Here is a 27,359-nt window from a genome sequence, read left to right on the forward strand (position 1 = left end):
TCTTAGAGAGAATTTTATGCATGATTGGCATTTAACGATTTTCTTATGCATTTATAATATATACCGCGTAAATATTTATTTACTATATTATTTATTTCGTGTAATAAAATATGTAAATTTTCTCAATATTATACAAAGAAAAATTATATGTAATAACATAGTTAAATACATTCAACTGAGCTACTTTTTACCACGATGTCGTAAGCCCGGCTAGCTCAGTCGGTAGAGCATGAGACTCTTAATCTCAGGGTCGTGGGTTCGAGCCCCACGTTGGGCGAATTTAATTTTTTTTCTGTTACATTTATATACAAATTAAAAATATTCGTATTCGTGAGATACGAATAATATTATAATTCCGTTTGCAGATAAATATTTTCCATCACTTGAATTTCGTGTTACATATATAGTTCAGTTTTATCGTTTTGTGAAAACTGCGGTACGAGGAGATACTGTACTTTTTTTTATACCGACCTGCATAAACTTCAACTAACTCAAAGTTGCTTTTTATATAGAGGAAATCTAATGTAAATAAGATGCTATCATTTCTTACAACTTTTAATTCTTGATTAATTGGAACTTAATCGTAATCGCGTCTTAAATAAAAATGTTATTAGAATAAAATCTAATTTAAAATTATATACAATTTTTAAATTCAATATTAAATATTATATTTTATGTATGGACGATATTATTGTAATATTTCAACGTGTATGCATGTGTTGTGTGTGTGTTCAACTCTATACTACAATTTATGTTTATTTCAATTTATATGAGGTATGGACGAATCTCCAAATCCTATTTCCAAAAACTTGCCTTAGGATCTATTGAACCCGAGTCTGTGGACTAAGCCCGAATGAATGTGCGAATCGTCTCTAGAATAACTTCGTGTTAGACCTATGAGATTTCTAGAAACCTCAAATTCTTTATAATCTATTATACATATTTCTTTCGTATTTTATAAAAAACAAACAAAAAATAAACCTAATCTCTCGCACACTTTCTTTTGACTTTAACGTATGTAGCCCGAATATGATTATTTAACGTTCATTGTTGTGAGGCAACATAAACAAAATCTTCAAATATTTTTATATTTTTACAAGAAAAACAGAAATTCGAGTTGTATCGCATAATCCGTACCTACAACATCTGTCACACTGTATTATCCCGTTGTTTCCCTTGTTTTCACGACATACTCGACAGTACCATAAATTCATCGAGTAGCCATAAAAGTGAAAGATATAGACAATCAGGAATGCGTTTGTCGCGTTGCCCCCCTCCCCCCGATGAAAGGTATCTCTCTATTATCTTTCTACAAACCGGGGAAGAGAGCACGTAAGAAGCAGACATTTCCACTTCTGGATTGCACCCAGTGATAATCTTCTATGTGAGTGAGGAAACAATCGATGTATATCGTTCAAACGAACGCACGTATACTTTTTCGGATTCTATCATTGCCTTAATCGTCGTATTTCTTCGGAATAAAATTGCAATTCCACTTGTTACAGGATTCCGGACTTTGATTTAGCGGAAATTACTTTATATAAAAAAGATGTTAAAACTACTATAAAATAAACGACATTCCGCGTATCGTATTACACAGAAATCTATGCAAAATTTGTAATATTTAAAAATTAAATATATATTATTATTTATACATAACAATATTATGATTCAAAATTTTACTTTTAAATATTATGTGAGCTCATAATTTAGTAATTTTTAATTAAGCAATTTTATAAATTGTATTTAATTTAATTAATCGTAACTTTAAGAATTGTAATTGTAAATCAATAATTTTATTTTTTTTCTGTAAACAGAAATAACGTATTTCTAGTTTTCTTCAACATTATAAATATTGAGTATTTCACTCTCCATTTAGTTATCTTACGTTAATTTGAAAAAGAATACAACTCAATTATAAATTATTCACACAGACTTCTTCTCACGCATTTTGCTTTAAATGAACTTGTAGATTATATGTAATATTTTTCGATTCAGAAGTCATGGATGTATTTCCTATTTTTTTCCTTTTTTTTACTTCTGTTCTTTTCCCTGAATAAGAATTTTAATTTAATCAAAAATTGTTCTCTAATATAAAATAAACCGGAATTCGTTTTTTTTTCTTTTTAAACGGTCTATAAATTTTCGTTCTCCGATATTTTTATTAAATATTTTACAATAAAAGAGCTAAATCAGTGTTGAGTAATTATAAAATTATACAACATAATGGACTATTAGTTACTGACGACCACCCGGAACACAATTATTAGAAGTTTATTCACTTGTGCAAGAACTTGAAATACGCAACAAGCTTAACCGTCACGATTACACAAACTCGATCCTTTTAACCGCAAAATGATCTGCTTTCTGTTCGTAGAAGCATCCAGCGTACCGTTTGACCTAGGCGACTTTCGATTCCAAATAAGAGAGAATGGGAAAAACAAGACTCAGACGAAGGAAACGAGACGTCGCAATCCATAGACAACGATAGCAACAGCAATAGCACCTGATCGTAGCGCATAAATGCCGATTGTGTAAAAACCGTCAAAAACCATCTTGTTAAAAGAAGTTACTCGCGAAAGGAGGTGGTGACAGAAAAGAAACTGAAAGAGAAAGAGAGAGCGAGAATAGAAAGAAACGGCGGTGGAGAGAAATCTTAATGCGGGTGCGCATGCAAGAGACAATTTCCGAGTGATTTATCTTCTTAGATTCGCAGGTGCCGTGCACGTCCTTCACGGTCTTTATCTTCGTCGTACCGTCTTTTTCTTCCCGCCAACGAGTAGTAACTCCTTGTGGCGCTTCTATTTTACGATCGCAGGATGAGAGGAAGAGAGAATAGAACGATAGTAGAATTCTCGGGTGCGACAGATCTGGAATAATTGGAGGACGATTCGCGGTCGAAGAGAGAAAAGTCAAAAGGACTAGATTTATGCAAAAAGGGCGGAACAAAGATGAATGAGGAGGAAACAGACGAATAGAAAAAATCGCGACAAAAGAGGTAAAAGGAGGAAAAAGAAAAAGAAACGCCAAGTGACAGTGAGAGGATAAGTTCTTAACGACAAAGAAGAGGCTTACTAGTTTGTAAGAGAAGAAAGAAAGAAAGGACGAGAGGGCAGAAAAAGTTGTGGCGCGTGACGGATGGTGGTGGTCATGGTTCCGATGGTGATGGTGCGGTAGCGAACGTAGAGCGAACGAGCTTCCAGATCTGTCGCGTGCTGCGTGCTACTCTGGAACGGGACTCGAGCGGGACATGCAGCTGATACTGAGCGGAACAGGACGGCGAGGACAACGCAAGCGATTTCGATGACAATTTCGACGATGATAACGACAACGCAATGACGGCCGACAGCGACGACTGCTATTAACAAATCGACTCTTTCGGAGTTCTTCTCGGAGCGCGGGATGGGATGGATGCTGCTTCGGCGGGCCCGTGTGAGTAGAACGAGTCGCGTCGTGTGTCCCGTTGATACAGTGTTGGTGGTTTCACTCTTGGCCTCCGCCACCGCCGCCAACCCGCCGTGGTGTGCGCTCGTGTGCCGCCGCTGCCGCCGCCGCGCCGGTTCGGTCTCTCTACGAGAGCGAACCGAGGAGCGTGCCCGAACCCGGCGAGTCGGGGAAGAGAACTGCGGCACTCGTTCAGTAGTTTCTCGGACGTCGCACCGGCACCATCCGACGACCCTGCGAGATAACCCCGCGCGTGGCCGCGAACCCCCCGTGACAATTCCGTATGCAAGACCTGCCCGATAACGCATAGCTCGGTCTGGTCCCATCTTCGTCGCGGCGATTTAGGGAACGATCTCGCTGTGTTTACCCTCGAACTGAAAAAATCGGCAGCAATCGGTAACAAACGATTCCGTAGTAAAATTTCTATAGTATTCTTTGAAACGTTTTCTTGGAGCACGTGGAAGGTGCATGCCTATCGGTCGCGACGCGACAATTCAATTTTATCTCTCGATTCCGATCTTTCTCGCCTTTGACTTTTTATCGCCAATTCGCGGAAGTTTGTAACAGGGGTATCCTATTGTAGACGTCGATCAAGGAAGGGCCCAATGTTTCTTCTTCGGATAATGATAACTAGTGGTGAAGTAGTGATAGTGCGTTACGTGGAGATCTGTTCGTGTCGATCTTTCGCGAGAGGATTCTTTTGAGCGTAGCTACGATTACAAAACGTACGCGAGATTCAGAAAGAAGTAATTGATAAGACCTGTAGAAAAGAAGGGAACGAGAAATGGCGTAAGATATTTAATGCATGACCTCGCAGATTAATAATAAATCTCATAAAGAGAGAAAGAGTGAAAGAAAAAGAAAGAAAGGACCGAGTGTAGTCGCGAAAATCATCGGTTAATTATATCAAAATCATTTAAATAGGATCGGTCTCACCATCAATTCATTACCAGGATCATTCGCAGTGTATCGAGTATCTTTGGCGATACTGGGCAAGAAACATAATTTCTATCGTAGAACTCGCGAGATTTACCGTTGACCTAATGTCGTCACGCAAATCGATCCCGTCGTTTCCTGTCTACTGCGAATCGTTATTCCTAAATCCGGCGATCAGCTGATCCAACAGATAGGAACTGCGAGTCTGTACCAGGGCGCGCGCTAACATCGATACCCGTACGATCGACAGCAGCAAGAATGCGAGAGAACCGAAAACGTAATAACGGTGTATGGATGGTAACAGCGGACTGGCAGCCGCATCCCTCATTCCCAGCGGCCCACGTTGTTTCGAGGCACCCTCTTCGGAGGCGGAAGTGATTAGAAGTCGGCTGTAATGCCAACTGGCAAGGCGCGCGGCCTTCATCGATACCGCACCGACAATCGTGGTTCGAACCGACCGACGTTCCTCGAGGCCATTTGAAACGACGACGAGAAGTAGGAATCGGAATCGTGAGAAGGAAACGAGCGAGATCGCGACAATTTATAATAAATCCACAGGAGGCGGCTGTACTAACGCGGGAAACGGTTGTACCAAGAGAGAGGAGGGCAAAAGAAGAAGCGTCGGATGAGACCGTCATGCTCGCTGAGATCGACACGGGCGGGCATAGGGTGCTGCACTGTGATTCCCGTGCCGACTGCCCGACTGCGACATCGATTCATGTGTCCACTTTCCTGAATGACGAATGCCAAACCGATTGCGTGCATTTATCCGAGAAGATCGACGATAATGGGTCGAACGAATCGCAGAGAAGAGTCCCGAAAGATCGATGGCAAAAGACTGGAAACTGCGTGAGAAAAGCGGAGCTGATAAACTGCAAACGTAGAAACCCACCGCCTAATCACGGTGAAAGTTCACCCACGAGAGTTCCGAGAATTGATGACAAAAAGGAAACGATCCTAGGCGGATGTGACTTCCTGGTAAAGAGTCGCCTAACGCAGCCGTCACATCGGCGACGAGAAGCAAAAAGAGAAAAAGGAGACGAAAACGAAGACGTACTCTTCGAAGCATGTTGCGTGTCGAGAGAATCTCCGCAAACGATCGAGGATGTCGCCAAGGACGAGCGTTTCTCGGTCACGTGGAACTCGCGGAAGGACGCAAGCAACGAGACCGAGAGAGTGGAATCGCGGCTACGCGACGAGGCGGAACGACATCGGCTTGCGATAGTGGACGCAAATGGAAGCACGATCGCGAGGCGTCGAAGTCTCCGGGATCGATCCCGGACGAGGTCGCGGCCGTTATTCTACAGGAGTAAGACTCTCGAGACGAATCCATCCGATCACTCGGAAGGAAAACGAATCGCAGGAGGAAGTCCTCTTCTCTCTAGTCATCACTCGCGTACTCGCGCGAAGGACGAAATCTACGAGAACAATTTTAAAAACTTCGACGAAGGGTTTTTCTGGGAGGGATTCGGTAATGACGACACGCGGACGGATGAGAACGGACGATTGGACTGTTCGGAACGACGCGATGAACGTTCGGAAGACGTGCGGAATAAGAGGATTGGGCAGAACTCCGCAAACAGGAAGCAGATCAGGCGCGCGTGTCGCGTTTACTCGGTCTTTCAACTGATCTTCCTCTTCTTCCTCATCGCATTCGGACGGTATGGATCGCTCGGTCCATCCAATGTGCGTCGAATCAGTGCGAGACCGATCGCGAATGGTTTAAGTGTCTTGGGAATTGGGATTATCGGTGCAGTGAATGCAAGATCGATTGATTTAATCGGCGACGCGGGCACTCGGGCCGAGAGATCGGCTAATCTCTCCCACATCAGTGGACCCTTAAGGAAGATACGAATGTATATCAAGCATCGATATCTGCAGATTCTGCCGGACAGTACGGTGAACGGAACCCACAACGAACTTTCCAACTACAGTGAGTACTCTTTCACATACTATCACTCGATGATTATAGTTAACAAATGAATGATAAACCATTTAAAGTGATCAAATAAATCTAATATCGTTTATTTGCTACAACAATGACATAATTAACAAAAAGTAAAGTTTTCCAGAAAATGAGTTTGAACATTTTGAAATAAAATTTTGTAATACTAATTTTAAAATGCAATTTCGATAACTGATTGTAAAGAAATAAAAGTATGTTGGGCATAATTATGAGTTTTGAAGGACACCGCGCCGATGACCTTGACCTTGACATATGTTGTTAACGTTATGACTCTGAGTGGGGTCCACCTCCAACAGGTTTTAGGTGGTGGTCGTCTTTCGTTAAAAAGTTATTAACAAAAAAAGTTTAAGAAATAACAGCTTATTTCTGCTATATCTAACATTAAAAACTGCTCTATATTTCTCCTATTAAGGGACATTGGATTTTCCACGCGAGGCAAGGTCCACCCTATCTCCCCCCTGCCTAGAGGACAGAGTCCCTCTCCTGTCTACGCGTATTCTTTCTATATGAAACAATTGTTCTATTCCAAATAGTTTCGTGTAGAAAGAACACTCCGCCCTTCCCTCTGCACCCCACCCCGATTTAATCCTGACCTGACCCAATCCTTATCTGATTGTGCGGTGGACCTCGCTTCGCGTGGAAGTCGTGCGCCTCTAGGCAAGGAGAGAAGTGGGGTGGACCTTGCTTCGCATGGAAAATCCAATACCTCTTAATAGGAAAGATATAGAGTAATTTTTAATATTATCTCTAACAGAAATAAGTTATTTCTTAAACTTTTTTTGTTAATAACTTTTAAACGAAGAATAACCTCCACCTAAAACCTGTTGGAGGTTACTCAGGATCATGACCATGACAACATATATTAAGATCAAGACGCCGTGTCTCTTAAAATTCATAATTACATTTAAGTTAAGTTGTTGTTGCAGCAAATGAGCAATGTGTTCTAAAGTGGATTGAATTCAATATGTTAATTCATTTTGTTAAGTAATATTTGCTAATAATTCAACTTACATTTTAAATTATAACTAATATTAAATTACTAATTATAATTAGTAATTGATTAAATCTATAGACTATGAGAAAATGTTATATATCAATAGAACTCGACAGGGCTTTATGTAACAGCAAACCGTGTTACAAAGTTTGAATCAAATCTTGATCGGTATTAGAGTTGTATTACTAATTAAAGTCGTCTGACAGGTTTATTATTTTCAACGTGCGTATGTACATGTCGATTATGCGACGTTATCGAGATAACGAATTTATTTCAATCTCAAACTAGCATCTCTCTGCATTTTTTAACAGCTAATAATAAATATCGATGTATTTTTTGCCTAAGATATTTTTAATAAAATCATGTCTTTCTCACACACAATAAAGTATAACACAATAAAGTAAAAAAGATCATCATTATCATCCTATTAATCAATAATTAAATCTATTCAATAAATCATTATATTCTTACAAAAACTAAATTATTTTGACAATTATATCTCATCATATCATGCTACGATTTAAAAAATTAAAATTTATATTACTTTCATCTAATATAATTATAAAATGTCTTAAATATAACGCAATATTCTCTTTTTTTTAGATGTATCCTTTCATCTTTTTGTTTTTAACTTTTTATTTGTAGTGATTTAATGGACGAGGCACGCAATATATACGAAGAAACGCTCTCAAATCTTTTTTTCTCTTTATCGTTCAAACATCGATTTAATCTAATTCGATTAATGTTTATAAAATCTACGACTCTCAACACAGTTGTAGATTTTTAATCCGATAATCTCCTGTCATATTCGAACGACTCGTGCCGCCTATAATTGATGAATATACCTATATACATATATAGTGTATAATCGAATGTTACCCTTGAACCGTGTCGAGTTTTTTAAACGATGCTAATTATATACATCAGGTATGTCCATTCACGAAATTTGTTTGAGAGACACTTTGATTGCCAATTTCGACACTCCATTCAAAAAATTCCATAAAATCAGCGTGACTGTCGAGCAATCGATTTGGGGTCGACTGCCGCTGCTGCAACTCGATATCTGTCCCGAATTGTCTATTCGATAAGCAGCATTCCGATCACTGCTCCGGAGAATGGAGTCGATACAGCTGCATCGCTGCATCGTGATATCGGTAACACTATGCGGATGATTACACAAACATTCGAACTTGCTGCTAATTCGTGCAAACATTCCTATTTCACGTATTAAAAATTGTAAAAGTACTTATAGATGAGTTTTGGACAGTAACACTGGTTGAAAAGTTGTTAAATTTTTATATTCTATCCTTTTCATTCACGTGTCTTTAATATCCTTTTCACTTATTCCTTTATTTTTCTTTTAATTTCTGTTATGTAATGATTTTGGATATAGAAAATTTATTAAATTATATTTAGATTAAATTTCAATTTAAACATTGTTTGAATCAATCGAAAGATACAATAAAGTATTCATTTTATTATTTTATTTTACTGTAATAAAATATAGAAAAAATATTGAGTATATTTACTGAATTGAAAAGAGAGCCGATCAAGAACGTTCTCGTAACTAGACACACACACACCGCACTAACCTTTGCCAAAACTTTGATCGTGTGTATCGCTATTAGAAAGTGATTCTGTTTACATTCCTCTAAATATATTTATTCAGACAACGAAACTAGACACACCTATGACCACATACACACATAATATGAGTTTAAATATAAACTTTAATTAAAATCTAACTAATGAAAAAACTTTGATAAAATTATGATTTCATTTTAAGCCCCATGTTTCGTACATTGCTGAAGATATTATCATACCGATTCAATATCGTATATTAAATTATACTATATAACATATTTTTCTAACTATAATTAATCATTAAATTAATGGTTTTATACTGAGTAACTTTTAAAGTTACCACTACAGAACTATTATAGTTCAGTGATTAACTATGTAATTCAGTGATCAATCATATCTAGGAAAACATAATTTTTACATTATGATCAAGTTAAGTAAGGTCCAGTTCAAACCACAAGTTAACCACATAATGAAAAATTTAACTAGAAAACTTATCTAAAATAAAGAAAAACATTTTTCGAGTTCAGTTGGAAATATTTAAATGAAAATGGTTTGATGTTTGCATAACAATGGCATTACGTTTGAATAATTTTGTGAATAATTGTATAAACGCATAATTTTGAATACGTAAGTAATCGGATAACATGAATGCGACGTCCCATGTTATACCTATGTATTATGCCATAAGAACTTGCTCTCGTGGAACCGGTATTACAATAATGAAACCAAGACATGGCCATTAATTGAGCGCAAAATTAGTGAGTATTAATTACAATATCAGTGACATGTAAGAAGTAGTAATAAATAGAATAATTTCTCGATATCCATGTAGTGATGCAGCTAGAAATTCTGTTGCGATAAGACGAAATAATTTCGAGATCGTATCTAAGTATTTCTTTTGTGACGAATACAATATTAATATTTAAGCCTAATTTGTTTTAAAACATACGGAACGAGAGCATAGTACACTGAATGAAAAGATTGACTGTGGCATAGCATTTTTAATTGGTTGCAGCAGCTAATCTTTTCTTTCAGTGCATAAAAAACAAAAAAATTAATATCACAAGTTATTTCGCCGCCATAAGATTCATTCTCCATTTTAAGAATGCTACTGGATTAAACTGATCAGATTTAAATTCTCCAAACTATCTTTTTAATATTTTTATTGCAATTTGCAAAGTAATATATTATTAGTTATCAACATAATTCAAGTTTTTATTGTTATAATAATAAAATGTTAAGATTAAAATTTTGTAAGGCACGGTATGCAAATTCCAACATATTTTCCAATAAAATATTACGTAACATTAAGTTAAAAATTAGTATAAACATAACACGCATTTTCGATCACTTTAATTATTCGCTCGTGCGCGCGATCGGCAAAATATTCTGATTTACATAAATCATGCAACAGGCGATATAATCTGAGTAACAGACACCTATATTGTCGGCATCGTTCGCACAAGAAAATCAATGAACCGTCTAATTCCGCCGTACGTCAACTATTCATCGACTAATTACTTTCTTTGCGTAATGAGTGCGGGAATACAGCGTGCACTCGTACGTCCGCGAGTGTAAAGTAGCTGGGATGAGGACGATGAGTGGCAGCGGTGCGTTTAATCCGGCTTGGAAGCCACCCAAACGCGATGTCCACTGACGATGACGACGAGAACGGACGTCCGCGGTAATAGCGCGACTACTTTAATCTCAGAGGGCTCGGGTAATTGGAGTTAAACACTCCATGCACTCGCGTCGAGACGTCAGGCTACCGCCCCAGCGGATCAATCATCGAGGAATTCAACCGGTGGAATCTCGTTTCTGGATACGTTCGTCTTCCTTAGCAGGAGAACTTCACCTAAGAATGTTAACGTGCTGCAGGTCGATAGCATCGCGCGATAACCGACGAGTTGGCGGACGATTTTCTCGTTCACGGATTTTATAATACGATGTATTTTTTCATGTTGACACGACGTTGATCGCAGTCAGCCGTTCGACGGAAACAGCTGAAAAAAATGAATATTCATCGACAGCTGTCGACAAATAATCAAGAAAACGAGAACAGTGGGTGTGTCGATCGAAAAATATGGTATAGTAAAAGATATTTCTACTCTGTATTTGAATCTCCTCTTTGATTCGTGAAAACACAAAAGTATTTTAGTTATATAAACGTATTTAATACGCAATATCGGATTACGTGGCTTGCTTTGTCGCCCAAAAATTTTATTTTCGTTCAGATATAGGTAGATGATAGTATATCGATAATATATTCTGAATGAGTTTCAAGGTAAATATATCAATTTTTTTTATAGAGAAGAGAAAGATGCGCGCGCTCTTTCCAAAATATTTACAGAAACTAACATGAAGATGATTATAGCAACATTGCGGAATGTGCACATGCACTATGTACACGCACCGTTTTGCACATAACTCCACTTCGTCGTGAACTTTCCCAGTAAAGTTAAAGTAACTAATTGTTCGCTTCGACGAATAACATTTTACGCGGAAGCTTTATATTAATTTGCGGAATAATGCAAATTAATATGAGCAAAACCAATTCAATTTAGTTCGATTGAAACAAGAGATTCGAGCTTATTATTGTTAATCTACGTCGTCTTGGATTCTAATTTTCTGCACAACCGCAAAACATATGTAAAAAATTATAAAAGAAAATACGAGAAGCGGACGAAGTGATAAATCTGTCTCTATAGTTTGATAATGACGAAAGTTTTAAAAAGATTCGGTGCTCCAAATAACATTATTATCAAAAACGGGATAATTAAGCATAAGCGGAAATATCTATAAAGTATTGCGAGATCGTGACCTACATTGGCTTTGGGTGAACTTCCATTCATAAAACTTTACGAATGATAACGAAAATAACGTTGCGATTCTGTGATAAAAAAATGACAAACAATCGCGGGAATAAATTTTTTAAATCAAAGGCTAGAAATAATATTTTCCTATAACTATCTTACATGTACATTTATCGTTATATCATGTTTTTAATTATGTGTTTGGTTCACTAAATTTAAAGAAGAAATTATAGAATTAAATTTTTTAATAAGATCATTTTCAATAGACATCCGAAATCCAGAATGCATCGCAGATTCAACTTTGTGGGAAAATGCTTTACACGTCTGACTAACTAACGAGCTTCTAATGACTGGGAAAAGGCGTGCTAACTTTTTTGCCGCTTGTTAATGGAAATTACGAATTTCCACGGAGTGTCATTAAGTAATTATTACATTCCATACGTGCCTCTGCAACGTAATGCAATGTCAATTTTTCCTCTTCCGTTGATTCTGTACTTCCGTATCGCAATTAAAGAGACATGCTGTGATTCAAAAGTTCATTATTCACATGAGCGTATTTCGTAAGCAAATGACATCACGGATTTGCATATGTTATTTCTAAATGAGAGCCGTATAACCGGTTAGAGCTATCGTGAGACTTTACGGAATTCTCGATCGATGCGAATCAATAATTCAGATAATCCAGAATGATTATACATGCAAAACAAAATCAACGACACCTTCCGAATTCGTTTCAGGATGCAAGCAATAATGATCAACGCTACTCGATTACAACATTACTCGACTCAAGCTGCATTAACGACAGCTTATAATATGTTTGATAACACAGCCCGAATATCAGTTGTATGATTTACATATCTGGTAAAATGTTTAAAATTATAAATTAACTGTACACGTACCTACTATTTAAACGTTTGCGACGTGTAAAATTTTGAAAAATGATAAACAGCTCTCATCACTTGTCGATGATAAAAATTGTCGTAGAATAAAGATGACAAAGAATTTTTTACATCTTTATTAGAATAAAGATGACAAGAATACAAAGAGTTTTAAGAAGTACTTAGGTACTTTCTTTGTATTCTCATGTCATCTCCATTCTACGGCAATTTTTATCATCGACAATTTCACACGAAGCCTCGAGAGAGACCTCCAAAGTAGGATTCAATCTTCTTATTCTTTATTACAAATTTCCTATGCTGGTTATCCTTTTGTATTCCTTTTGTAATCTTCGCCGAAGTATCGCCGAAGGGTGGTCAAGCCGAAGCTGTTGGCTAGACAGGGCTCATCGCAGAGTCGTACAGGAGCAAAAGGTGTGCAGCGAAACTATTAATAAGGCAGCACGAAAGCTAACGGGCCAAAGGCACGGGGTTTAAGTGTGCTTCGCACGAAAGAGGACCGCTTAATATCCGATGCCTCGGTGCGAAAACCTTTTCATGACAGATGAGGATACACGGGGTCAATTGCCCAAACCTTAAATCGCGATATCAAGACGGCGATGACAAACCTGTTTTATGAATGAACGTACTCGATTCGTCGTTCCGTGCAATGAAAAATGCGTACTGAGAACTACACCGCGTTGAGCGCCCATATAAGGAATATATAAATAGTAAGGCATATATAAATCAAGTTGTATATACATGTATACTACCACCCCTTACCAAGTTGGTTCTTAATAATCTTTTTCTTAAATTGTCCTCACGCGCAATATACACGTAAAAATGGCTTATCTCAACTGCGACGATTACTAAAATCCGTATGATATCTCGTGATATTTTAAATATTTTTATAATTTGCTGTAATATGTGATATTTTTTATTCAAATATTGCGTTCACGTATTGTATGAAATATTGCTTATCGATGGAATAATTGTTAGTTAATAATAGAATTAAGTTATTTAAGATTAGATCAAGTAAATTACGTTTGCCAAATTTTATGATCATATTGATGACATACGCTGTATAAATAAGATTTAATTTGCATTAGGCGAATTGAATAGAAAAAAATGATACAACAAATTTATAGCATCTAAAATTTCCAAAGAGATTAAATGCAAAAAAATTACACCTGAGATTTTGAGATAAAAAGATTTTTAAAAATATAAATGTTACAATTTTATTCTTTCTTAATTTTAACAGAAGTTTAATTTAAAAGTAATTATCAAAACATATGGAAAATAAAAAGATTACAATAAATAATACTTATACAAAGTAAAATCTTTCATCAATCGTTCTAGAAAAAAAATCGTTTACTATACAATCAGATTCATGAAATAACTTGCTTATTTAACATTAACGAGATATTCTCTATATAAGGACGATAACATTCAAAGTTTAATACACAATTTACTCAAATTTGTTCGCGTCAAAACTATTCATCAATTTAATGAATCATCATTATTCGCTCAATCATCTCCGTGTTATATCAGCAGTAATTTCGAAATCATTACGGATACTTTTACAAGTACCGTACAAATTTTTCGTATGTTAATGCTGTTAGAATTTTTTTTTTCTATATTTAGCTAGACGGCTGACTTTCACCGATTAATTAAAGACGATTTTTTTATTGTATAAAATCTCGCTTTGATGGATGACGATGGACACGCCTATGAACTTACTAGATTTGCTATCGTGGAATGTTTTCCGCGACATCGACTTCACCATGTTCCTGATATACGTCCTACACAAATATTTTGTCAAGCTGTGTTATTCACGTGATTTTCTCGTGGCGAACAAATATAGACAACATGGTGTATAGCATTTTGTGAACTAAAAAGGCGATATTAATAAATGATTTATTGCAGAAAAACGAGAATGTTTCTTTAATAAATTACACATAAATAAAACTTTTCAAATAATAATTTTTTTTCTAATGTATAACCTTTTTCTATTAAAGTAAAATATATGCCTAATATATGGCAGATCTTGTCAAATTCGGAATATAAAATTAATGAGAAGAGATGAGAAGTTATCGTTAAATTATCCAAAGAATTTACCGTTAAATGTTGATGCAGTGTCCACAGAATATTCCCTATTGAAAAAACTCGATTTTAGTCGCGAATTAAGACCTATAAAAGTACTCATGATGTTTTTCTTTACGTGTTTTGACATTAAATGGGTTAAGTGCGTTTCGCTTCATCAGTTATCACTTAGCTCGCGTCGATAGGAACACTCTAAGCATCCATAAAAAATGAAACATTTCCAGACTGACTTCATTGCCAATCTGCCAATCTATTTACAGCGCGTAATTCCCGTTGCACTTGATTAATCTCATACGAACGGAATGTAAATGTCAAGCGTGATGCATCACGCATTAAGGATATCTCATCAATTACTGCGTTTACCGCGCGATAATATTACATTCGATTCGCGTTAAGCAAGAGCTCTCACTTGATTTAAAACGATGCAGCCGATGTGCTCCGAATCTCGAACAGCGTGCGATTCTTTTCTTAAGCCTATACTGAAAGAAAAGATTGGCTGTTGCAACAATTTAGATAGTAGAATATGGCATAGCATTTTTAATTGGCTGTTGCAGCCAATTAAAAATGCTATGTCATATTCAGCCAATCTTTTCTTTCAATGTATTTAAATCGACATTGCACAATGTACCGCTATTTTTAATTATACCGCAATAGAAAAATTTCGACCGGAAGCTATAGAAGTATTCTGCTTCATTGATTTTAGATATAAAATTATTGAACACTCATCATTTCCTAAATCCCAGCCTGAACGACATTCAGCGAAATATAATTACTAATTTTTAGTAAATTATTCGGCACATTAATTATCTTTAAAAAAACAGAGTTTAAATAATAATTTGCTAATTTTTTTTATATATTAGTTGTGACGTTATTTATATCTCAATATATCATGAAAGATATCGTTTCAAATTAACGTGCTGCATATATTGTAGCAACTTCTGTCGTATCAGTGAGAAGTTGTAACTTTACTAGTGCAGAGACATCCTACAGACAAGTTTTAACTGCAATGGTAACAAAATAAGAATACGTGAAAAAGATGGTATCACTCTTTCTTCCATGTTCCTTTCAATCAAAGGTTTTTTAAAGTAGTAATGAAAATTACAAAAACGACGCAAACTAGCGAGTTAACGATGCACGTTATCATCATTACAAGTTACATCCAATTAGACAGCGGAAACGTGTTGAAATTTATATTTATATTATTTCTCTTATATTTCACACGTTTAAAAATTGCGAGATATAAAAATAAATAATTAAAAACTGCGAGATATAAAGAGAAATAAAATATTAAAAAAATGATAATTTAGAAATGATTAAAAAACGAAAAAAGAAGTTTCATACGAATAATTTCTGCTCTGATTGTATATGTTAACGTAATCTCATAAGATAATCAAATTAAAAGTTTCCTTGAAAGTCGACATATCAAGACAAATATATAGAGGAGAAGATGGTATTATGGCACCCCAGTTACATTTTACACAATATCTTTGTTAATAATCAATATTTAAGTTTAAAACTTGACAATTACATTCGTTGAAATGTTGTTGAATTGATTGTAGGCTCAAAGTTACGAAATATTTATTACTTAGGATACTATTAACAAAAGTGTAGCGACATTGCAAAATGACTCGAAGAAAAAAATGGTAATGTGGCCTTCCATAAAAATAGCCTTAAAATATTAGTTTTGTTTAGAAAACAGTATTTGGTTATAAAATTAACAAAAAAGTAAAACATTTTAAAATGTATGCAAATGACTGTATATACATTCACATAACTTCTGCATATAAGCTACTCAGTACTAAAAATCTCAGTATTAAAAATAGTACACGTAATATAAACTATAGATCAACAGTAGAGCTACAATCAATTATCAAATAACTATTTTGATATGAAAATCTCAAAAATGAGGTTGTGAGTAATTAATATCCATAAAGAGGGCCACATTAGCAAAATGCCATTTATTTGGTATTGTTTAAATTTGCATAACTCAAAATATATACAGTCAAATAAAATGTTAAATAGCAAATAACACACTCAAAAATACATATATTCATGTGATAATACACTCAAGTTTAAGAAAAATGAGGAAGTAGGTGTAATTAAATGCTAAAGTGTATGCTCAGAAATGTTTCGAAATACTTGAAAGTAAAAATGCGTTATAATAAGTGCTGCACTGAAAAAAAAGATTGACTGCTGCAGCAAATTAGATGGTAAAATATGGCATAGCATTTTTAATTGGTTGCATCAGTCAATTTTTGGTTGTGTTAGCCTATCGAAATTCTATACTGATATTGCGGATAGGTTAACGCAACCAAAAATTGGGTACTACAACCAAAGATTGGCTACTGCAGCCAATTAAAAATGCCATATTTTACCATCTAATTTGCTGCAGCAGCTAATCTTTTTTTTCAATGTGGTTAATGAGTATTGGTAATATTAGTATCATGGTGTGACGGCGAGCTACTGAACTAATAATTCCATAAGTAATCATTAGGATTCGCTATATAATAGCAGAGATATTAAGGGAGGCCATAATATATACAATGGCCATAATACCATCTTCTCCTCTCTCTGTCTAATGAGTAGAATATTGCATTAAAGAGTAAATCCACATGAGAAATACAACCATGTATATGTTTTGCGTTAATGTATCATAATCGAATTAGAAATTTCCTTCGGAGACAAGATAGATAAATGTCGTACGTATTACATTAGCAGTGAGCATGTCGCAAGCAATTTCCGCACGCAAGGAACATAATCGGAACGTCAAACGAGTTTATCTGCGAAGCTATGAAAAATTGAGGTTCCTCATTGATAACTTGTACTCGCTTACACGTTTATCCGCTTCATTAGTAACACGTTGAAGGATAACGATAACAAATGATTCCCCTAAGAAGCCGCGATGAATTCGATGATTAACGGGAGGAGTCGACATCGACCGCTAAATCAATTTCGTTCAATCAATTTCCTTCTTTATGGTCCGTACACATTTATATATATCTTATCTTAGTATGCACAGCTTTTCACCGATAAATCAATACTTAGAAGATCCATGCAGAATTAAACGGAAGATATCCATTCTTCATTATTAAATATCAAAGGACTATTAGATATCAATAGTAACCCATTTCTTAAGTTATAAATAACATTTTATTTTTAACTTCCATGTATGTCAAAATATAAATCAATCCATTTCTGTAATCACACTGAAAGAGTAATTTTGCTGAAGAATCTGAAAATTAAAATCTCAAAAATAATTTTATTGGACCATCAAAATAATTAGATAGGATGACAAAAGGATGATTGCTATCAAAACATTTTGCAGCACTGCTCATCATATTTAAAATTTCTGCAAAATTATTTTCAGATCTGTATCTAACCAAATTTCTAGAGTCTTCAGCAAAATTGCTCTCAGTGCAGTTTCAAAATAAATATCGTCCAAAAATTATTTTGATTTAGCTTGCCTGCGTCAGACTGTTATTATCGCATTTGAGAACGGTTGTGATATTTTTCTGTTTCGATTAGGTTCGAGTGTCGGTCCGAGAAAGGGAGATTGTGCTCTCGTCTCTCGCATGTCTCATGTACTTCCTCGTTACGGTCGTAAACCGCAAGCAGTCCTCTCGATTCGAAACGTCGAACGTAATTATGACCGACGACGTGGTCGCGTGCAATTAATACGTAATAAATTCCGTCGCTTGTCCGACTCGCCGTAGCTCCCCGACTTCCTCTGCTTCCGAAGTCGCAAAAAGAAAAAGTAGGACTCTAAAACTTACGAGTTAATACCTTTTAAATAACGTTACGTCGAATGTACGCGAAGTGCGTGACACTCGAATATAAGGGATGCGTTTTCTCAAGAGATTAATTTTAATTTTGAACTGGAAATTGTAAGATTTACACAAAAATATACCTAATTATTATATTAGGCATGCATCAAAAATTGCTTTAACCGAATATGTTTTTTTTCGCTTATTTATATCAATTTTTTAATTTATTTTTTTACTTTACTCTTCTTTGTAAGTTGCAAAAAACAGTAAAATTCAAATATACTTCGATATTATACACATATTAATAAAAATATTATATGCATATATATATGTGTGTAAATGTATATATGTACAATTGAAAGATTTCTCGCACAAACTAAATAAGACAAGAACAAAACATATTCTTTCAGTTTCTAAAAAAAATAAATATAAAAATTATGGAATAAACATAGGTAGCAAATATAAAATTTACTATAAATGCATGTAAACAATTAACATAACACACGTTTCCTGCAAAAATTTTATATACATTATACGCGCAATTAAACTCTAATCATGCATTACTATGTGCAATCGTGCGTAAATAGCGAATTTCAAATTTTCTAAAACGCAAAATATTAATAATTATTTTGTCGATTATAATACCACCGTAACTACTAGTACTGTTAGTCTGATATTATTGCTAGTATGCTAGTATTACTCTACTTTTCATTATTGCAATTAAATAGATATCGATATAAACGTAGTAAAAACTCATTCTCATCAAAATATTACAAATAATCGTTGCGTTTTAAAAAAAAATTAATCCTTTTTTTTTAAACAGAAGAGAAAATGTGAGAAAATGAGGATCAAACTCCAGAACAACTATACCTAAATATGAAACCGACGATTGAAACTCGGAACCCCTGCAGCTGTATCGCATTTAGCTCTCAATGACACACGTAGCATGCTGCGCGGTTGATTGGCCCGGTGCTTTTAATTGAAATATCCCGGACGTAAGTAACTCAAACGAACGTTGAAGGAATGCTAATGATCGTTCAATCGATCACTTACTGTTCTTTATATTATTTATTCTCGTAAGGGAATAATTTCTTAATCAATTTTTCTTTTTTGAGAAAATACAAAAGGTGATGTAATAAGAATATAAAACGATAAAGTTCGTTAATACAAAATTGAATGCTTACTCCATTTATTTCTGAGAAACAAAATAAAACTTTGAAGTGAACTTGAAGTGAAACTTAACATGAGAAATAACTCTTACAGAAATCTAACACTAGTTAATTTATTACTGAAAGACAGTAATTAATTATTTAATCGAAGTAAACAACAGTGTTTTTAACACTTAAAGTAAGTAATTAATTACTGTCTTTCAGTATTAAATTAGCTAATATTAGAATTCTATGAGGGAATAAAACATGAACGCGAGTAATAAAAATATCTACATATATATTTGATTTCTTATCTACATTGATATGACTATCGTCAGCAAGAAGATTGCTGTGAAATTACTGCTAAGTGATTTGATATGATAATGTAGTACCGCGGAGTTTAGAAATACGAAATAGAAAATTAAAGTGTGATAATGCAAGCTTATCACGATTTGTGAATTTTAACTTAAAAGTAGTAGCCGCGTAATCAAGATATTTGCACTGCTAAATATCTACCAGATTGAGATAATAATAATTACCGCGTAATTACATTGCTTTTGATTTACCGCTAGCGATTGCAATATGTATCGGGAACGATGGACATCGTTCCATCTGCTATCAGCTGTTAAAACCCAAACGATTAAAAGCAGACTCGCAAAGTGAGATCTTTCGAATGTGACGGAGGAGCTATCTTGATTAACGGTAAATCCATGATTGTGGTACGCGGAAATTGTTACATATTCGCGATGCGAACTCGCGGCTGCTAAAGCGCCGGAAGGCGCCGCGCCATGCGTCTCGAGTTATCTCGACACGACTAATCAGCAAGAAATACGATCGGCCGATTAGATTCCCAAATTAGCTGATGGAATTCCACGCGCGACAATTAGCGAACCGGTATCACGCAATTATCGCCCGACAATCGGTGTTTTAGCGCTAAACGCAACTTTTTCCGACATGTGTACGACATGTTAAAATTACTCAAATAACATAATTTGCATAGGATAGGATGTTTGATAAGAAAAAAAATCTAAGAAAATAAAGGATAGAGGAAATAGGTTAAAGTATTAGCAAAATTATGAATAATAGGGAGGAATTGAATAATTATGTAGAATAAGAATGCAATATATCTAGATTAAAAATAAAAAGAAGTAAAATATGAGGTAAGGAGAGATATAAAATCTGTATAAATTTATTGTAAACAGAAATAGAACAGGAATAATAAAAAAATATTGTAAACACGATGAGATAATGATATGTTAGGGATTCAATTTCAAACAGTCTACATAAAGGATAGATGGATGTGTGAGATAAAGTATGAACCAAGTTCTCTTCTTGGCTTGTATAAGCTGAAAGTACTAAAGATTCTTCTTCATTAAGATGTTCAAATAGTTGACAGCTCGTAATTATGGGACAGGCTACTTATTCCCATGAGAATTGCAATACTAATTATCTTCTACCCAACGTTAAATCCTGCAAAACTAATTATCGCGCAATAACACTATTTCTCGTCGTCTCAGTTCAGCAGATTAGCATGCAAGGTCGATCTTCTTATGTCGGATTCTATCGAATGGAACGTGATCGCGTGCAATATGCCAAGTCATCGAAGCGTTCACAAGTTTCCCGATGATAAATGACTTGGAGTAACTTTCTCACCTGTCATTGATTGTCGCAAAAAAGTTGCGATAATCAATAAATAAAGGTGTAATTTGTCACCATGCAAATCATTCCGTAAAATATATAAATCATCGAATGATTTAAAAATGATATGAAGGTATTAATAGAGATTATAAACGATTAAATAGATGTCGAAAAAAAAATTCCAGCATTATTCAAATATTACAAGGAAAAAAAACAAACCAACAATTGATATCATGAAAGCGCCATTCAAAAAACGTGATAATTTAATAGAAAAAGCGCCGACGCACCTAGTATGAACGTGACGCATTTCGTATGCGAATTTCTGAGAAAACGAGTTAACACATGCAAATCTTAAGACAAAGGTACAGTGAATCACTCTCTGTAAATTCAATCGCTTATATTGAAATCAATAGAGATAATCTTCTCCTATTCAATTCGGTTATTTTAAATTTCTAATTCGATAACATAGAAAACATTTCCGTACTGTGCGAAGACATTGTATGCTAATTTGTATATGCTAATTATAACTTAAACTTACTAAATTGCATCATTAAAACTTTAGAGTTTATTACACAGAATTTCCAAAATTGTTTTCTTTCCCTCGAGATTCTTTTCCATTTTTAATGTTTATTTGAACAATTAATTTTATTTCTATAAATTTCTTATTTCCTTTAACTTTACAAAATTTTTTAACATGTATAAATAATTTAACTATAATTAAAATATCATTAAACATTTAATTAAATAAAGATAATATAAAATAAATTAATTGTAAGATAGAATTCTATCGATTGCTGCTAAACGTTGTTATCGGAGATATTGATAATCGTATCATAAATTTAAAAATCTCGTATATATGTTATATTGTCAATTTCGTATCAGTTCGAAAGCGAGACGACGACCACCGAAGGATTATCATGTACACGGATCTCCTAACGGTCATCATCGGAAACATTTAGAAGTCATTATCAGCGATGATTGAGAAAGAGAACAGAATCTATTATAGGGTGTATCTATTATGGCGCGTGACGAAATTGTCATCAATCCCATAATTGACAGAGCGTCACGCTAAATGGATCCTAATTAATGATGGTACCGTCTGATGGGTTGACCGATGCGATGCAATGTATTTTGGTCAACAGGGCACATAGATATCGTGTTACATTACCTCCTATCGAAATTATGCACCTCCGTCTAATGGACTTTGACTGATTCTCGTCGTGTGCCCGAGATAGTGATCAAATGCATTAGTTTTTGACGTATTGTGGCCTTCACATCGAGTTCCCCGCAGTACACGGAGACCGACGCGTGTCAGACAGGTCTTTAGAAAGTCCCACATAGTGAACCGAAAGGTGTATTCTTCAGATTTGTCCGTCTGACGGGTGTCTTTTGTCGGTACCCATTACGTCGAAAAAATCATCGGGCGAACATAAATGTTCGAAAAGAGGCTAAATAGGCATGCGTGTTTTCTTTTCGTGAGAACGAGGACCGGCAAGGCACGTAAAAGCTCGAAAAAAATGAGCAGAGAAAAATTCGGATTCTTTAGATCTATTGAACTTGGAAGGGGGGGGGGAGGATAGACTAGATATTCATAATTATTTTTCGAAAAATTAAATTCTCATGAAGTATTAGACATCAAAGGATCAATGATAATCCAATCCCCCCTGAGTTAAATAATATTTCGTTATTTTTAACTACCAGGTATATCAAAATGTAAATCAATCATTTTTCTGTGATTAAATTACTTAATTTCAAAGTAAACAACGTCCATATTAACATGCATCTAGTAAATAAGAAATTAAATTTAAGTCAAATTTAATACATTTCTTTCTTCAACGTAATGTTTTAATTAAATTACATACAATATTGAGTAATAGCAATGTGTGGCGACCTATAAAAATGACTCACATTGGATATAATTTGACATTATAAATTTAACAGTACGATTTTTATCATAAACACAAAACTGGCAAAAATTAAAGTAAATATAAGTAACAAGGAATAGACAATCGTGTTATAATCGTAATAAGAATTATACTACAATTTCCTATAGTAGAGCTCTATAATAGTAACCATTTTTGCGAGCGTTATTTCTCTCGCTATTCATTGGCTATTTTTTCTCGAGTGCCGAACGATTTTCGCGATTGATGCTTGCGCTACATATAATGCATTAAATCACTCCCGTCGACAGCATTATTACAGTTCATTACTCTTCGCGATTGATACTTCGAGTATAATCATAACGCCCCTCATCTCGCGGAAACCGCGGAAGGCCGATCCGGCAGTGAGAGTTTTACCTATTCTACACATCCTCTGCGATCTCCACCTTTTACCTGCTCTTTCTTGTGGGTCTCCGTGTTACATTGTATGTCAGGATTACAGCTTATACTCTCAAGGTACGGTGCGCGCGATTAAGAACAATTTGACGACTATAATATCATCTCGCGCGCAGTGAATCCCCGATGCACGCTACTACGGTGTGTTATAAGACTCGTTTGCGTATTCGTATGAAACACGGAAACTTCGACTTGGCGAGACTACACGATTACGTTCATGCGATGGCGCGCCCTTTGATTGCCCCGCGACCGTCATCGTTTTTTCCATGTATAAGCGCAAAGGAGTAACGATTCCGCTGATTACCGACAAACGCAATCATCATATGTATATGCCAGTAATAGTTCTCTCCCTGATATACGTGTGATATATTTCCCTTCCCATACAAAGTATCTCCGCATAACGATAGAAAAAGTATTTCCTATATATTATGGAATATATTACAGAAAATATATTCTCCGGACAATCGTGACAAATTCAAAAAGTATCTCGTTAAATTGAACAATTTTTGTCAAGTAAATGAGTACGTCACAGGATAATGAACATGTGTGATGCAATTCACAATACTGCAGGAATTTTCCAGAAGGTGCGTCAATTAATGTACCATAGATGCAATGCTTGTAATGAGATTGCAAATCACTAAACATTTGTTATTGTATAAAACACATTCTAATAAATGTTCAAATTTGACAAAATTAAGAGGTTTAAATTCTGATAATCAAAAGGAACGAAAACACTTTTTTATTCGAGTTATTTCATTTTGAATTAGAAGAAAAATTTGAATTTCATAATCACGCACGTTTTTTTTTGCTTGAATTAGTATCGTTACTGTCATATGATCACTATAGTCTGACAGGCCCATCAGCAGTTTCCTCACAAAGTAGTAGATTCACATATGATTATCGCGATTTATCGTCTGTCGTTTCCATATGATCGTAACTTATCAATGGTGTTTTGCTGTAAACTGTTGTGAACCGCCCTCCTTCACCATAATGGCATAATTCCAAGAGGCCCAGAAGCGGCAGATGCTTATTTTCTATTCGGTATCAGCGGTACATCGATAGGTAGATTGCGCGCGATCATATCTCATTGATGCATCTTGTTTATGGACGCAATTTCACAGTGGATAGAAACGCGCGAATATCACAGACAAATCGATATTCGCATCGATTTATCTTAGGGGCTACTGACAGCAGCACATTAAACGTCAATAATACCCTGCCCGAACAACATGGATTATGACGTTAAAAGCAAGGAAAACGTGAGAAGGCACGTGAACATGATTCTTATGATTTCAAATTTATCACAGTACAAATTTACGATACTTGATTGCACTACATATATGTCTCTATGGAATTCCTTCTTTCAATGATGAGTAAAATTATAATACTGTTATCTTTAATATTTATTATCAAGTGCAATATAAATTTACGTATTAGAGCAATAATTCTTAATATTTTACGAGGAAAAAAAACGTGGGAAATGTAATTTAAAAGATGAAAGGACAGAACGAAAATAAACGATTTTCAATAATAAAATACACCCTCCGCGATGTAAAGGCCATTTAATTATAGATAATAATATTCGCTGCTTTTTCTCTTATTTTACTACGTAGAATTTATCTGGATGATTGTGCGTGCAAATAGAAACGATGGAAATCTATAATAAAATCTACAACGTACTGTGAAGCAATTTCATTAATACCTCTGAATAAACTGGCCTCGGCGACTCCGCATTTTACAGCTCGGTATAGCTTACTCGATAAGATTAATGATTGGCTGTCATCCGTTGACACTTTCTCACCGATCTCACTATTCGATAATTGATTGTTATTAATTAATAATCTCCATTAATAATTCCCGCATCGGCCGATGATACATGCTCACCACGTGAATGGTTATGTTATAAGAAACTATTAGCAATATTAGCGATGCGCGTTAAATTGCCCTAATCGCTAATTAATTAACGACAATCATGCGTATTATTACATTTCTGCGTGATAATTTTTCATCGCACACAGAAAGGACGGTTTTACTGAAATATCTAAAAATTTAATTAGATAAGGATCTGAAAATAATTTTGTTAAATCATCAAAATAATTATGTAGAACGTTTAAACTGATTTATAAACCGTTCAGATTAAAATATTTTTTACAGCATTGCGATCTATATAATTATTTTGATGATCTAACAATTATTTTCAAATTTATATTTAAGAAATTTTCAGATGCTTCAGCAAAATCATTCTTTCCGGAAAAAATCCGCGCCAAATTCCTTATTTTAGATTTCAACGAAAGATTCTCGCTTGTCTCTTACTGCTCTCTCTTTTTTATTCTATCGCATACTCATGTGTGTAAGTGTATGAATTATCTAAACAAAATCGTTATCATTTGCGAAATAAATCAAACGACGCCTTTCTGAATACTCATTCAGTCACTCCATTCTTTATATTTGCTTTTCTTCTTTGCTCTTAAACTGATGTTTTCTCTCGAATTCTTAATCTAAAAACTTTTTTTTCTAAGATTACATTCTTTAATAAATTTAAATACTTATTATGCATTTGTAATATTATTATTATTTGTGATAATTTTACTTATTGTTTACGTTTGTAAAATATAGTTTTTAATTTTCTTTCTTTTTCTTGCATGTTTCATTTGACGTTTTTGAAAATAATGAAAGAGAAAGAAAACTGAAAAAAAAAAGAATAAGAGAAGAACACATTTTAAGTATCACTAAACGCAATTCCTGCCAAAATTAATACGTTTCAATTTTTTGTATTGACGAAGATTGATCGAGAAATATTCTCGAAGGTAAAGTTCGCCGTAGTTACCCTCGAAACTGGCAGAGCTCCACGTGAGAGCAGACGAGACAACGAACTTTGCTACATATCTATATCTCCTTTATTTTTGGTGTACAAATATATGTTGGTACTATTCATAACACGACCGAGGGAACTTCTCGCGAAGAATATGTGTCAACGATCGAACACGAGAAAATTATAGCGAGGTCTCTCAAATTTCATGGCTTCGTATAAAACTATTTCTATTCAAAAAATTGATCCTATAATTACAACTCGTACAGTATCGTGCACAATCCTTTTTTAAAAGTTATTTGAAAGGATGTTATTATTTCAGCAAAAAGAAAATGACGTAATATTAGTATGAAATATTAATATTCAGTTTAGATTATATTTTATATCTAATCAAATAATATATATTCTATTATCTTTTTCGTGTACTCTCTACCTGTAAAGAAAACTGAAGAAAACTGCATGGAAAATTGAAATTACTCAATCGCAAATTATTCCTTCTGTAAAGAAATTTTTTATTTTGAAATCATATAAATTATCTTTTCAGTCACAGACGTATAATTTTTTGGACCAGGCTTGTAAATCTAAACAATTGTACTTCAAGATTATTAGCAGCATAATTCAATACTGAATCTGATTTAATTATATATGTAAACACGTATTATTTTATTTCACTATCTTTCATGATTAATGTGTTTCTCATCGATCGGATAATTTGTCCGGCTTTTTTTATGTCTCCCTCTTGATATTTAAAAAATTAATCCATTCCTCAATTAATTCCATTCCCCTGAAAACATCATAAAATAAGTTGTACTTTAAGAGCTTTATTTTCCTGTAACATGCTTCACGACTGTGCTTGTATGTGTAATCAATTTATACTTGAAACATTATACATTTCGTATAATATTTTATGATGATGCATCGTCAGTTTCATGTCTAGTTGTACTACTGA

At 34.6% G+C, this 27,359-nt stretch overlaps 1 protein-coding gene and 1 non-coding gene across 2 annotated transcripts in view; both read left to right on the top strand.

The window, feature by feature from the left end:
- Positions 1-204: 204 nt before the first annotated feature.
- Positions 205-277, top strand: TRNAK-CUU (transfer RNA lysine (anticodon CUU)). The gene has a single exon. It is a non-coding gene; the product is annotated as a tRNA-Lys (tRNA).
- A 4,663-nt stretch (positions 278-4,940) lies between these two features.
- Positions 4,941-27,359, top strand: part of LOC108721466 (uncharacterized) — a 95,287-nt gene continuing 72,868 nt past the window's right edge. Inside the window, 1 exon segment of the mRNA XM_018446017.1 lies at positions 4,941-6,313. Within this exon segment, the coding sequence (XP_018301519.1) occupies positions 5,017-6,313 (1,297 nt within the window). The 5' untranslated portion in view covers positions 4,941-5,016.

The sequence above is a fragment of the Mycetomoellerius zeteki genome, unplaced genomic scaffold, assembly GCF_001594055.1.
Source record: "Mycetomoellerius zeteki isolate Tzet28-1 unplaced genomic scaffold, Tzet1.0 scaffold174, whole genome shotgun sequence".
Lineage (NCBI taxonomy): Eukaryota > Metazoa > Arthropoda > Insecta > Hymenoptera > Formicidae > Mycetomoellerius > Mycetomoellerius zeteki.